The sequence below is a fragment of the Gallus gallus genome, chromosome 15 (assembly GCF_016699485.2).
Source record: "Gallus gallus isolate bGalGal1 chromosome 15, bGalGal1.mat.broiler.GRCg7b, whole genome shotgun sequence".
NCBI classification, from domain to species: domain Eukaryota; kingdom Metazoa; phylum Chordata; class Aves; order Galliformes; family Phasianidae; genus Gallus; species Gallus gallus.
In genome coordinates, this window is record NC_052546.1 from 3,427,931 (window position 1) to 3,443,305 (window position 15,375).

Here is a 15,375-nt window from a genome sequence, read left to right on the forward strand (position 1 = left end):
TCTAGCTTCGTAGTGGTAAAAATGCATTTGTTTCCAACTCTTTTCCTTTCCCATGCAAGCTTGTTACTAGACCCTTCACACTATTGCATGGTGAATTTTACACCCGAAATAAAAGATCAAGTAACACGGTTATGATTGCATTTAGAAAAAGAATAGCTAGATAGATTCCATACACTATGGTGTTCATAAAAAATAAATAACAAAGAAACAAAGGAACACGATCAACCAGATGTTAAGCAGCTTCTCAAATCCACTGGGGGTAGGTATAAACCAAATACTCATAGCTTAAAATGCCAGGTAAAATATCTGCCTCATGATTCCCTCCTAAACTACAATCTCTTCCATACACTGAGTTCATTTCACTTTGCCTTCTCTTTAGCTTCTGTCCTTCACAGTGGAAAAAAAAAAGGAAAAACGCATGCTTTTTTAACAGTGTCTAACTAGGGAAAGAATAAAAGAGAAAAGGCACATACATAGTTTATGAGAGAATATTCAGAGGCCGTTCTCAGCTGTAATAGAGTACTTTCATACACCTTGTTGAACCTGATGGGATTACTTCTAAATGACACTGCTATCAGAAACAGCAGAATTTGTCTCATCAACCTGAAATTATATGATCATTCTGTATGGTCCATTACTGACTAAAGCTTTGCCAAGAGCTGATTGGCCTTGATCCACTCAATTTAACTAGCACCTTTCATCTAAAACCATAGCTATTGAAAGCCAATAGAAGGATGCACTCCCCTCTGGTAAATGATATGGTCCACTCAGGACTGGAATTGCTCTCTTAAAGCCTGTAGCTCACCAGATGAAGCCTCTGGTAATTAGTTTAGCTAGGAATTCATGAACTGGAATAAAGAAAGAAAGAAGAATGAAACATTACTCACAAAACACTGATTCTACAGGAATTCAGTGGCTTCAAGTCACACATTCTTCTGAGCACGGTCTAGACATCCATGTCATAAACCAGTGGCGTCTATCCTGCCCTCTGTAAGGAAATTGACACAAACATCAGCTCAGCACAGGAGGCAGACCAGCTAAGACCCTGGATTCCTCACAGCTATATCTATTTCTTTTGGTTTTGCACATTTTCTAGCTCATCTTGCCTCACAGCCTGGGTATTATCCTACCCTGCCAATATATAACAATCAGTTGTTAATAGATAAGAATATTGATTATGGTTGACATCAATTTAATCAGTGTTCAGTAACTTTATGAACCTAGTCATTATGCACGTGGCAGTGTAACGATGAACAGATCATTTATAATCCTGGATGAAAGGCAACAGAAAGTAGGAGACTATTTCAGCTGGCATGTGAAGACAGCACAAAAGTCATGAGTGAGCGAAGGAAACCAAACCTTGGGTGGAGGAAAAAGAAAGGAGCTAGGTATAAATTGAGACAGTGTTGGATCTGCAAGGCTGTACACTTATTACAATGCTTTTAATTATCTCTCATGCCTAACATTCCATTAGCACCATGCTGTCCCAGGTAGAGACAGATCAATGGAAAGGGTCATCATTCTCCTCCTACTCTTGTGCAATTCAAACCAGAGTGATAACTGGCAAATCCCTAGAGATAAGAACCTTTTACTTATTCAACCCTCCCAAATGTAAGTTAAGCTTTCTATGGATGTTCTATGTTTTCTGTGTCCATTAATTTTCTTCATCTGCTGAAGCCTAAGTGTGATAGTCATACCAGTTTTTGCAGTTACTAAGATCACTAAAGCCAGTTTTTCTTGTCCATACCATGCTCACCTAGGGTGTGTGGACTAATTAATAGGAGGAGTAGATAAAAGGAAAATGTCTTCCTCCTCTTCACTGGTAAAATTCCTAACTGACAGGAAAATATACTTTTCCAGTGTTTCCATTGGTTCTATTTCTGATTGGCATAACCACTGCTGAAGCAATAGTGCCCAGATTGTGCCAGGTTTGTGAACAAAGATAAGTTGTTTTAAAACTGCAAGAAGAAAAAAAAAAAAAACACAAATTCCCTAGAGCATTTTATAGGCTCTGCAATAAAATAGGCTGTAGTCACATTACTTTTATCGTGTATTAAAAATTTTCTATTTGGGGAACAAGAGCTAGAAGAGACTTTGTGAGCATCCTTTCCTCTAGCTGGATAATTCACCGTGCTGATGGGATCAGCTGCCTCAAATCACTTCTGTGATCTGGCTTTCAGCAGCTCTGTTTTGATTGCCCCCAATACCTCATTATTGGTACTTTAGGCAAATTTGTAAAATAAGAACATAGATATTTAGACACCCAATGACATTATATTTCATAAAACATGAGAATCAGTTAAGCCATCAGGCATTCATATTTCTTCATCATAGCAAGCTCCAGACTCTTCCAGACTTCTACCATTCAAACTGCCCTTCAAAACCCATATTCTTTCTCTTGCTCTGCCTTTTCTTCACTCCTGCATCTCAGACTGGTAATTCAAGGTTTTGTTCTCACTGAATTTCTGAAGATGAAAGAGCCAGCACAGAGCCAAGATATCAGTCTTGCCCTTCCACAAAAAAGCTGGTTCTTCACTACCCACAGGAATCCAGGAGGAAGTGCAAGCCTCACCCAGATATCAGCTTGCCCCATGAGAGTAAAGTGGCTTCCTGAATTTTCTGGAGCTGGTATCACACTGGTCAGATATCATCAGCAAGCTCTATCTTGTTCCTGAAGTGCAGTGACACTCTGGCCCTGCTGTGTTCCCAAAGCACCTGTGGGAACCACAGCTTCATGCAGAGGTTGTTGATGCTGTATCTGAAAGCTGTGGCTCCCAGCTCAGCTGACTGGGGTGATTTACCCCTGCATCTCTGGGTGAGTCAGCTGCTCCACAGTGCCTGCAGCGCTCCGCTGTGCCTCCCTTCTAACATGTTCTTGCCTCACTGACTGGGAATGACTCATCTGCACTTTCAGTTGCATTTCAGCTCACTATCTTTAATAGGATGTTATAGCCTTGGTGTTAATATTCTGATTAATAGATGTTACAGTTTGAGGTGATCAGATACTACGCTAACTGAAGTTGTAAAAAGATCTGAGACAGAAGACTCAAATTCATGAAATTCTGAAATTTTAATCACTGCTTCATGGAGCTGGGCCATACTCAAGGGCCCAGCTTATTATATTCTACACCATGGAGTGTCATGACACATTTTAAGAGATTACTTTGTTTGTCATTTTCACTGTGCTACCCTTTACTTTTCATCAGAGGTCTGAGATATACTAATAATACGTTTAACTACGTATGGCTCATCCCATGGGAAGCACAGAAAACAAATAGAAACCAACCATTTCTTTTCTAACATCAACCGCTCTTCTTACCTTGGGAATTTGTTCTGCCAATTGCTTTTGTTGTTTTCAGAAATTACTTTTGCAAATGACCAGAATGAAAAGGAGATAATTCAAGAAGGCCTTCTTTGTAAGCAAAAGGAAAAAATATGACTACATAGTTTCTTGATGCAATACTTCAGTGCTTAATGTACAAATCCAAAAGGTTAAACCTGCTTTGAAATATGATTTCCTGATTTGTCATGCTGTAAGTTTTAGGAATTGGTAAATTATGATGATAGAAAGGGATATTTTGTCATACATACTTCTTGAAGACTGCAGCTATTTGAGTACTGGATGTTTCTGAATAGATATAATGAAAAATAAAGTTATGAATCACTCATTGTGGTAACCCAGGTTATTACTGGAACCTTTCACCTCTGTTACAGCCTGATTCTGTACTAGTTGGAATGAATTGCAAAATTTGCATAGGATCAGCTTCTTAAAAATAATATATAAGGAAAAATGCATAACAATAGCACTCCTGCAGTTTCTGTTGGCGCTGTTGTTTAAATACCCCCATGCTGCGGAAGGAACAGATTCCATTGACTGAAATTTTACCTTTTGCTGTGTGTATGGGATGAGAGGCTGAGCACCACACCAGACAGATCCTTCTCTCATCAGTGACAGAAACAATGGTGCATTTCAAAGAAGCCTCCTTGCAAGTCCAATCAACTTTTTGTTATGTAAATGAACCAAATTTGTTTGTTTTTGTTGACGTTTTTAAATGCCAAGTCATAGATACCTCTGTTGTGTTAAGAACATCAAACAAGGAACCAGAAGTCGGTCTCCTGCATTCTGAGTTCTGTTGTAGACAAGGATAGTTTGCTTAAGAATGCATTTCAAACAGCAGCTCTTTGGTGCTGTAAATGCCTAGCTGACCAGGGATCGTTAACCCAAGAAGGTGAGAACCAAAGAAGGCGGACAGAGTGACATTAACAGGGCTTGCCGAAACGAAGCATCTTCTTTATCATTACTTCAATCAAAGGCATACACGAACCCAGAAACAGTCACTACCATGTAATGGAAAGCACAAAACCCGAGCTGTGCTCCTGACTGTTCTCAAAGTACCTCTAGGCATGTCAACTTTATGCAGTGGAGATCCCCAGTGTGCACAGGTAGCAGCGTAGGGGGAAAAATTACAAACCCACATCACAACCTTTGTACAAGTTTCACATAAGTGTCATTATGACCTTTCCAGGCCTTTTGAGCCTTATGATTCAAAGATAAAAAGACCATTAATTTCACTTCAGGGCTCCAAAGACACTGTGGAATTTTCAGCAGACAGAGGTTTGAGCACCAAAAGGAAACAAAATCTGGAGTTCCCAAAATAACTTCTAAAACGCTGCTTTCAAAACTTTGTTTTTCTGGGAAACACAAAATATTTATACATAAATTGAATATGCTTTTTTATCAGAGAGTATGTGGTCTCCCGAGCATTCATACTGGCTGTGATTCTGCTTTGGTGTTGTGTCGTGCCTGAAACCCTGTGGATGGAGGCAGTCTGAGGAAGAGAAGACCAACTCACAGCTGTTCTATTTCATCATTTTTCTAATAAGAGAGTGTATAGAAGAGAGCATCTTCTGATAATCATTCTTGGGCTGATCTCCTCTTTATTCTTTAAGTATAGCAACTCCCCAATCTCCTTGGTGTTTCCTGTTCTACATAATAAAAGCAGAATCTGTTTCATTAAGTACCTCGCTCAGAGGTCACTAATCAGCAGTTCATAAGAAACCAAACTTGGATATTAAAAGGAGGTATAAAGAACATACCTTTTTGTGCCTTTAAAATTTTCGCTTTATCATACACTGCAAATCAAGGACTCTGAATAATTTTCCAAACTGATCAAAGAGCTGCATAATACATCTCTTCACAGTCCAAACTATGTGGGCTCTAAGGCTCAATATTTCAAAGCAACGTGAAGAAGAACCTGTTACCCCAGATAAGGTAATTAACAAAAGCAGTAATGGTTGAAGTTTTAAATTTGATTATTTTTCAAACCTCCTCTTGTCACTGCGTTGTAATTTCTTTCCAAACCACAGGTTGGCAACTTTAGTTTATGAAAGGATGTTACACTGTAATATTCTTCCATTTTAATTGTGCAAAATACTGTGCAAAAAACTGAATAATCAGATTCCACTGTAATGATTGCAACACTTACGATAACGAGGGAATCATGAAATGAAGATCTCTGAATGTCAGTTCTGATCTGTACGGGGAGTAGAGGGTCAGAGCAGTATGATGGAAAGCGGGGCCCCTGGGAATCAGATGATATTAATTTAAAATAATTAAGCTGTTGTGTTTGTGACTCTCTTCCTTATGACTTACATAATGACAGCTCCCTTGAGGCTGTTTGTGCCTTCCATCCTCATCTCCCAGCGCTCTGCTCTCAGTATCCTTAACCTACTTACTACCTATGCTCAATTTTCTTTCTCCTCTATGTTTTGGAGAAACACAACTTGCAAAGTTTCGGCTCCTTCCATATAGATATATTATTGTGAAATCTATTATCACAGACAACCCTATAGCATGTAAACATCAGAAGTCCTTCTTATAGTTTCCTTCTTAGGTATTCGAGGGCGTTCCTGAAGAGCTGTAGGAACTGTGTAGGACTGTAATTTGCACAATCTATGGCTTCGTTTTCATTCTGTACTATTTGTCAGTGAATAACTTGTGAAAATGTTACCAATGCTTTCTGTCAAACATGAAAGGTTTGTTAAACAAACTAAAAGCTATGCTGATATTGATGCAAAAGGCTGAGAAATCTAGGGAAGTTGCTATATATGAATACTAAATGAGTATCCCAGAAAATAAAGAAAGTTATTTTATGTAATTATAAAAACAAACAAACAAACAAACAAAAAAACCATAAACCCAACACCTGCAGTAATTTAAAAACCTAAAACTCCAGTAGGAATTTGTCCTTTACTTAGAAGTTAATTTACAAGAAAAAACTCTGACAACGCAAATTAAGATTTTGAATAGGTTGAATAAAATCTTGAAAATGTAAAAAAAAAAAAAAACCACAAAAAAACCATAACAAAAAATAATATAAAAAAATCCAGATTTCAATATAATGACTTCTAATGTTAGCAGACGATTCTAGTGGTCATAGTTCACTTTTCAAATTTGTTTCAAGAACCACGGAGGTCAAAATCAGTCTCATCGTTACTATTTGCAGCATAGCTCTAAGTGTAGTGTTGTAAAGAGTTCTGAGGATTTAAGGACAGCAGCAAAATGAGCAGATATGTCTGTTAGTTCAGCTGGGTAAAACTGGGAAAAATTTGCAAGCTTTGGGCGTACAAACCTCTCCTCTGGCTAAAAGCCTTTGAATGTTTGGGTGGGTTTTGTTGTTGTTATATTTTTTTCCTGTTTTATCAATTGATCCAGTGTTCTTTCTTCCTTTCCTGTTGATAATTTCACACAGATAGGTATTAGACTCAAATAAAGGAAATGTGAAATAACAAACATACAAGACAGAGCCAAGCTTGTTTTCAGCAAAAGAGTATTTTCAAGTTTAAGGCGCCTGCTCAGAGCCAGCAGCCTCTTCCTGACACTCTCCTGCGTTCATCAGCGCCTCTGGTAGCTCAGAACTTTGAACTTCTGTTTCTTACCACACTCCTTATCCAAAAAGAAAGATAAAAAACAAGTTCTGAAATATCTTTTCGTTATATTGAACAAAAAAAAAAAAAAAAAAAAAAAAAAAAAACCCTCAAAGCAGTCCCAGCTATGGGCCAGTACCACAGAAAGCGGTGTGTGGGCAGATTAGAGACTGGAGGGACGGGATCACTTGAGAGGAGGGTAAAAGAAGCAAGTCACATGCAGATGATGAAAGACTGAAGAGAGGGGAAGGGAAGGAAACTGCTGATCAGTGAAGAAAGAAGGAAATGAAGAGCACGTTGTAGGCTAGACTCAAAATGTTGCTCTTCATCCTTAGCTCCCATTGATACCACAGGTCCGCTCCCTTGGAAGAGGTGACAAAAGGCTCATGAGCAAAGATTTAAACTGACTGAAGAATTTTTGAAGGGGTATTCATGCCAGGAAATGTAGATCTGTTAATACAGAACATTCTGCAAAAGACATAGGAGCAGTGCTCTCGGGGAAAAAAAAAGGATCTCCATTTTGTTTCAACATTGTCAACATCCACTACTTCTGAATTCCAGTTGGAAAATGACACATGATTTTGGAACATGCTATCTGTATTCTAACACAGTAGCATGTTTTTAAAATAAAATTGTAATAATTTCCTCTCTTTGATATTTATTTTTTATATCTTTTTTTTTTTTTTTTGTTAAAAAATGTTCCGATTTGGAAAAAAACCCAACAAACTAAAGAGTTTTCCTGTACCAATGTGGTTTCCCTGAGATAGGAAGTTTGGTTCAAAGCACACGCTGAAATTAGTTGGACACCCATTGATTTCAGTGGAGCATATCTATGAGGAGATCCCGAAGAATAGAAGGAAGAAACAAGTGATAACAAATAGAAGGAATTCCTTTTTAAACAATGCCCTACAAATATACACAACGACCACTCAATCCTGCCTTTGATGTACAACTCCCCAAAGCCTTAACTTTGCTAATACAGGAAAGGCAGAACTGGGCTCCCCAACCAGCAGCATGAACAACATCTGTTCTCAGATACGCTGGAATTAACTAATGAGATACCACTGACTGTGGTGTGTATTTGCATCTAAGCCCAACTCATCTATTCCAAAGTCCTGCATATAACAACTAAATAACCAATGGACACTGATTCCTGTAGTTTGCCCTATGTCTTTTGCTGATGAAGTCAAATCCTTGTTTTGTGCTGTTTTCTAGAAATATCAATTACACTTCAAAAGTAAGACAAAGCTACCTGAAACAGCTAAAATCTTTTCTACTATACCAGAGCCTGTTTGTTTCACAGGCTTGTTAACATGTCTCTTCTGGGTAAGTATATACAGACATACAAACTGATTCATAGGCAGTCCACACTATTGTTCAGACAAAATATGAAAGAGGTTAATATTAGCACCGAGGATGATTTCAACTCTGTAGTTCACTGAAAATAGAAGTTTTATAATGGGAATGTTGATGCAACCTTAAGTGTAACAGCACAAACACTCCTACTGAAATACGGTTTTGCGTGAGCTTCATCAAGAAGTGTTTTGTAAATGAATAATGACTTTGCTTAAAGCCAATCAACATCAAGTGTGTTAAAAAAGATGAAATAGTGCTGGAAGGCAGTGGGAGGTAGAGGAGCCTCAAAGTGCAAACAGGTGCTGATCTCCCTCCAGGGGGGATTGAGTGGCACAGACCTTACAGGCCTGTCACTTCTGATCAAAGCAAGCTCCAAGACCACATAATCACCATCACCCACCTTTTAAAGGATGCCCTGATTTATCATCTGTCATTGTTAATAACTTGGCTACTCTGTCTGAAATACTTAAGAACATTACACAAGGATAACATTTCAATTTTTTTTTTTTTTTAGAGAAATGTGTAAATGTTTTAAACTAAAATGCACTGAAGTTTCTCCTTTGAGGCCATCTGTTGTTGGAGACCACCTGTCATCAAAAGACCACCTGAGTACATAATATCCCATCATTACAGAACTATCCCCTTGAAGCCATAGATTTTAAATGTTAGAATAAGGAGGGTGTATGTTACAGACGTTGTTGTTACTTGGCTTTTCATACAGTTTGAAGCCATGGGATGACAGCCATATGTGAATAATGGCTTCATAATAACATACATATGAAACACTACTTTGGGAAAAATCTGATAAGAGATCTGAACATTCCTTGATTGAGCTCCTCACATCCTTTCAGCTGTGCTGCTTGCACTGTACTGTTCAAAGTGCCCTGATATGTCATACCTAACACAAAACTTCTGAAAGCATTAAGCTTAATTTTCTTTCCATTTATATAAGAATCGCTGGCATTTTACTGAAAAACAAGATCTACTGTAACAAGAATAAATTGTGTTTTTTTCCCAAATCTAATTTTTCCCCGCTGATCTCATTTTCTCACCCCAATAATGTCTACTCAACAGAAACACTCTAAAAAGTTACCCTCACCAGAAAATGAACTTTCTGCCTTTCTTCTACCTGTCCCTAACATATGCACAGATGATACCTCAGTGTTGAGATACAATCTGCATCATCATAACCTACACAGTTCGAGACAATTTCTTCCTTCTATGGCTGTCATGGGAGACCAGAACCCTCAGACACAAGCTGGGGCAAACTTTAGATACTTGGTTAATGTATGCATACATTAACACCTTTTTTTCTTTTCTTTTTTTTTTTTCTTTTTCTTTCTTTCTTTTTTTTTTTTTTTGACAGAGATTTTTAACTGAGCAAAACCATATCAAGATAAATGTCACTGCACTGCAGTAAGATATCCTCTCCAGAAGGAAGTTCTAGGCTTGCATTCCTTCCTCAACAAGTTTCCTATGGAGTGACTGAATTGTTAATATATTCACATATTTTTCTTGCAAATCTACTGATAAGCAAATAGCCAACAGGGCTTGACAGTACGTGGAGAAAAATCCTATCAGATTCAACATGTAAAAGTACCAACAGAATTTTACTAAGATATAAAATTACTATGAAAAGTAAAGAAGTTCAATAGAGAATATTTTTGACATGCTTTTATCAAATACTTTTTCATTGTTTATTATTCTTTCTAACTAATGTGCAGACTTCTAGGACAAGAATAAGTTATTAATACTATACTAAATCACTGACATTTTATAAAAATAAGAATATCATTTTTCCTTAAAAGTTGTATGCTGGTAATACGTTATGTAGCAACATCACTATGAAAGTGCTAAGGCTGTAGGAGCTATGGGACAGCAAGAAATACAATTTCTGAATGAACTCATTTTTAGTGTCCTTGTATTATTATACTCTGCTACATTTACTGTACATTAGTCCTGATGTAAAGAAGTCAATATAATTATATACTTGAAGAATCTCCCACAGTAACTTGCAATACACAGATTATATTAAAACTTTGTATTTCTTGGGATCTAACGTGGTCAATTTTAACCAGAACATCCACAGATGCTAAAGCATTAATTCAGTAGTCTCAGAAGTGGGTTTGTTCAGTGCAGTGTCCTACTTTGGCTCCAGCAGGGTGTGCTCTGACAGGATTAACTTACAGAGCATCTACAGAGCTGTGTATCCAACTGTGGCACGCGTGCACAAAGGCAGAAAAATATCCACCTTTCCGTCCCCCCTCCATCTAAATAAATCTTATATCGAAAGCTGCTTCGCATGTGTGCATTATGGAAGATCATTTTTGTCATGCAAGTTCCTCGGCATTGCCAGAAACACTTAAAGGCTACAAGAAGAAAAAAGCACATTTGCGCCTCTGCACATACTGCTGAAAAACCAGGCCACTGAGAGAAGTCCTGGTGTTGTATCCTTCCCAACCGCTGCAAGCTGACCGTCGCTCTGTGAATGCCCCATTAAGACCTCTTTTCTTTCTGCAGTGAGATACCTGACAAAGGGTTTCTAGAACAGCCTGTGCGAGAAGGTGAGCTTGTATTACTATCACTCCAGGTGATCTCACAGCCTACTTTAGTTAACTCCGTGGAAAACTTCAGGTTCATAAAACCTGTGTCCCACTAAAAACTTTCTGAAAACGTATTGACGGTTTTAATCAGATGGTTTTCCTACAGCAGTATTCAAAATCTGTAGTTTGATCTCTGCTCTTCTTTCCCCTCGTCCTTCCCCGGTTCTTTTCCCAAATAACATGCACTCAATAACGTTAGAAGGGAAAAAGATCCCTGAAGAGTAGAGGCTGAGCTGCATACAAACTGCTTTAACATGCTGAACGTACCCTATGCAAATTTTAAAGGGGTGTTAACCAAGGATCATTGTTGTAATCTCTGCGCTTTGCAAACATGGTGCTACCCTACATGGCTGCAGCTTTTCTTTTTCCTTTACATCACCAAAGCTTCTTCCCATTCAGTTTCCTCAGTTGCAAAGGTTCACAGAAAGACGTAAGTTCAACGCCCACCTATCTGATTTCAACCAGCGATTTCTCTGGAGGAAATTATTGTTCTATCTGCTTATACGCACTGTCCTGTATAACAACTATTGTATTCAAAGTGTGCTTTTATCCAATGACTGAAGGAGCAAGTTTATTAACCACGAAGCACATTAGAGAAAGTTTGGAAAACACAAAATTATCAAACTAAAGAGCATATTTTATTTTTAATAAAATAGCGGAGCATGAAAAATAATTGTATATTACAAATATATACAGCCAAAACTGTGCACCCCCAGCACAGTAAAGAGCATCACTCTATACAAAGCTTCCCTTTGCAGAATCTAGTGCTTCTTGATCTATTCATAGTGAGAATTTGTTTAACAATAGAAAGAGTCAATAAGCCCTTTGGGTCTCTTTGAATTGACACCCCCTCTTCTTTTTTTTTTTTTTTTTCCACAAATCAGTCCAAACGTGTATAACATTGGCTTGATTTCCATTAAAAAGCCACAAAATGTAACACTAAAGGGTTTCTGAGGACTAGACCTCTTAGCTCTTTTGTTAAGAGATTTCTTTTGTTGCCTTTATGTACAGCAAAATACTTGTTTCTCTTTTCATGTCATGGTAAGGAAAAAAAATGTATTGCACATTATTCTTATTCACAAAGTTTGTGTCTGGTGCAGGAAGTTTCTCTTCTAGTGAAAGAATATTGGTGAGCATTATAGATTGAACCTATTTTTAGGCACCCCAAACCCAACGGGCTGAGATGAGTCGTAAAGGATTTCTCTCTCCCAAAGTTAGCACAGAAGTTGCTTTCACAGACCAGCATACTCAGTGAGGACGAACCCCTCGGGGACCTTCCTTTCCTTAAGAGACAATGCTCACTTGGGTGCTTCTAAAAGAAAATCATTGCTCCATAAAACTTGGCTATATCTGGTTACTCAGAAACCTGTAGGAAATCCAGCTCAGCTATATTAAAAAGTTAAACAAGGTATTTCGTTGCTGTTGTTGCTTTTTGTCTGTTTTTTTTTTTCTTTAACTATCTGAGGGCTGGATGAAGTACATAACTAAAAATTAGTAACAGAAGAGGCTGTTTTAGTTCACAATATTTCTCTCACTGAAAACCTTTCCGCAAGAACATTTACCTTCAGTATTTAACCAGGTCCTGAATTCAGTATGTTGTTTTTGCCTTGAGGTATTAAAGTGTCCTCTGACAAAAAAAAAAAAAAAAAAAAAAAAAAAAAAAAAAAAGCACCACCTATTTTGTAATTTTTGACTGCTACTGTGGATATTTGTAAGTCTCATCTAAAGCCTATTCATACACAGGTGGGTGGTTGTAATGTGGATTCATATTTTGCAAGGTGAGTTTTCTGTGGATGCTGAGGTTTTTTGTAGATTCCACTACTGGTAATAACACTTGCAGGTTTTCTCCTACTTCTCTTCTTTAATCTTCGACTACAAACATTCTGCCAGGACTGAAGAGTCTTGGAAGTCCAGATCCACATCCCACTAGTAATGCCCACGACTAACAGCATAAAAATTTTGACCATAAAAATTTCTACTGCTGGAATGGAATTATTCATCATGCAGTCTAAATTTTTAGTCTGATTGTTCATCTTGCATTTCTGTTGAGATGCCACAATTTTCCAATAATCCATATTAAGTCTTTCATAAAAATAACAAGCTATGACACAAGTTGCAGGCACTGTGTACAAGACTGAGAAGACACCAATCCTGACCATGAGTTTCTCCAACTTGTCAGTATTTTCTCCACCTGTTTTCATCACCCTTCTGATATGAAAAAGGGCCACAAAACCAGAAAGAATGAAAGAAGTGCCAATGATTAGATAACAAGCCAAAGGAATGAGTACAAACCCCGTCAAGGCATTCACATCCATGCTTCCAACATAGCATAACCCTGTCAGCTCATCTCCAGCCACCCTTCTCATAACTAGGATCATTATGGTCTTCACAGCTGGAATGGCCCAAGCTGCCAAGTGAAAGTAGCTACTGTTCGCTTCAATTGCTTCGTGTCCCCATTTTTTCCCAGCTGCTAGAAACCAAGTTAAAGTCAAGATAACCCACCACAAGGAACTGGCCATACCAAAGTAATACAGAACCAGGAACACAATGGTGCAGCCAGTGCTCTCCAGTCCCTCCTGGATGACATAGAGCTGACCACTGTCCCTGTCACAGGCAATGCTCTCAGCGCCCGAAAAGAGGCGGATGATGTACCCCACCGAGTAGACACAGTAGCACATAGAGAGGAAGATGATGGGCCTCTCAGGGTACTTGAAACGCTGAGGATCTATCAGAAAAGTGAGTACAGTGAAAGCACTGGAGAAGAAGCACAGAATGGACCAGATGGCAATCCAAATGACAGCAAACTGTTTGTCATCCTTGCTCCAGTAAACATCAACCCCCGGGGTGCAGAGTGGTGCGCAGGAAGCACTCTTTTCCACGTGGTGGAACTTGCCTGGATTTTCACAGGAGGTTCTGCTGAGGCTGTCCTTGTGCTGCTGCAGGTCATGGCCAGTGCTGGGCCTCTGTGGCCGGAACATGGGCGGCAGCATGCTGGATCCCCTGGGCGGCTCATCTGACCCGTTGTTGGGGGCCTCCATGCACAAGTAATTGGGGTCGTTCTTGTTGGGCAGCTTGCTGCAGTCTAAGGAGTCTGGCCATTTGAAGTTGAACTGCTCCATGATAGGAGAGCATTTCAGCCTCGCCTGCTCACACATGACCCTACAGGCTGGGATCGGTGTAGAAACCTGCTCAGTGCACATAGGGGCGTAGAGGGAACAGAGAAAAAATTTCAGATGGCCGTGGCAACCATACTCCACCAAGGGGGCAAACTCGTGTAGCTGAATGGCCGCTTCCCTCTGGTTTTCGTGTCCCATCAGGTTCGGCATTCTCGTCATGTTGTACCCTATATCCTTGCACATGGGGATTTCTATCGGCTGGCACCTCCCGTCGCCGGGGCGCTCAATGTCTATGGAGCTTATCCCCGCGCAGTGCTCTGCGAGCCAGCAGAGCGCCAGGACGGCCCGCACCAGGTTCCCTGCGGCTGGCCCCATGGCGGCCGGGAGTCAGTGCGGAGGGTCACTGCGGCGGGGGCTGCATCGCGCCCGGCCCCGGCGAGGCAGCGCGGAGGGCACGGCGGGGATCAGGTCAGCATCGCCCGGGCCGCTCGGCCCCGGCCCCGCCAGAGGCGCGGGGCGGCGGGCGGGGAAGTTCGCGAACAGCCAGGGGAGGAAGAAGTGCCCCCAACGCACAGATGCGCCGAACTTACTGCGGGGAGCCCGGCAACTTTCTTCTCGCCGGGTTTCCACTTTCGCGAGCCGTCCTTCCAGCACCCTTCCTGCTCCTCCTCCTCCCTCGAAGCGAGGAGCGATCAGGGCAGATCCGAGCGATCACCTCTTCCACTCGCACATGTCCCGGGCGGCTTTCGGTGCAGCGAGCTCCTCCGGGGATTTTCCTCTTCCTAGAGCGGGTCACGGCTCCGGACTTTCTCTCCGAGAGGTGGGGATTGGTTTATCCGAGTGTAGAATAAAGGAGGAGGAGGAAATATCTAAGCCATTGAAGAGGGGGGCCTGGAAGATCTCCCCCCTCGGCGCTCCGGGGCTGCGGCGGGTCGGCTCCGCGCCGTGCCGAGCTGAGCGCTGCCTGCCCCCCCCCGCCGGGAACTCCGGGCCGAGCAGCTGGGGCTCCGGGGGCGGCTGACTCCGAGGAGAAAATAAAATACAACAAAAAATAAAAACCTGTGCAGGATCCGCCTTGCATACGACATCCACTTTGCATGAGAAAGGTGAAGCTGACACGGTGATTACTTTCCAATCACTCGAAACGCCTTGAAACCTCCTTAAGGACCCCTACAGGCTCTCCTTGATCAGCACAGATTAGAAAAAGCCCCATTTGTTTCTCTCTCCTCCTGTCTTACTTTCCTTCCTTTCTCCTCTCTCTCCCGTTGCCCTCCCTTGAAAGTTTAACAAGATCCTTTCTCTGGAAGGCGTCAGCCTCTCCTCCCTCGCCCAGGTAGGAAGCCAGGCAGGGCGAGAGCCGCAGACTTCGTGGC

General features: G+C 40.6%; 1 protein-coding gene across 1 annotated transcript; it reads right to left on the reverse strand.

The window, feature by feature from the left end:
* Window positions 1–12,561: 12,561 nt before the first annotated feature.
* Window positions 12,562–14,804, reverse strand: FZD10 (frizzled class receptor 10). The gene is given in 1 exon segment (NM_204098.2): window positions 12,562–14,804. A coding segment is annotated over 1 exon segment (1,758 nt). The 5' UTR covers window positions 14,378–14,804; the 3' UTR covers window positions 12,562–12,619.
* Between the last annotated feature and the right edge of the window lie 571 nt (window positions 14,805–15,375).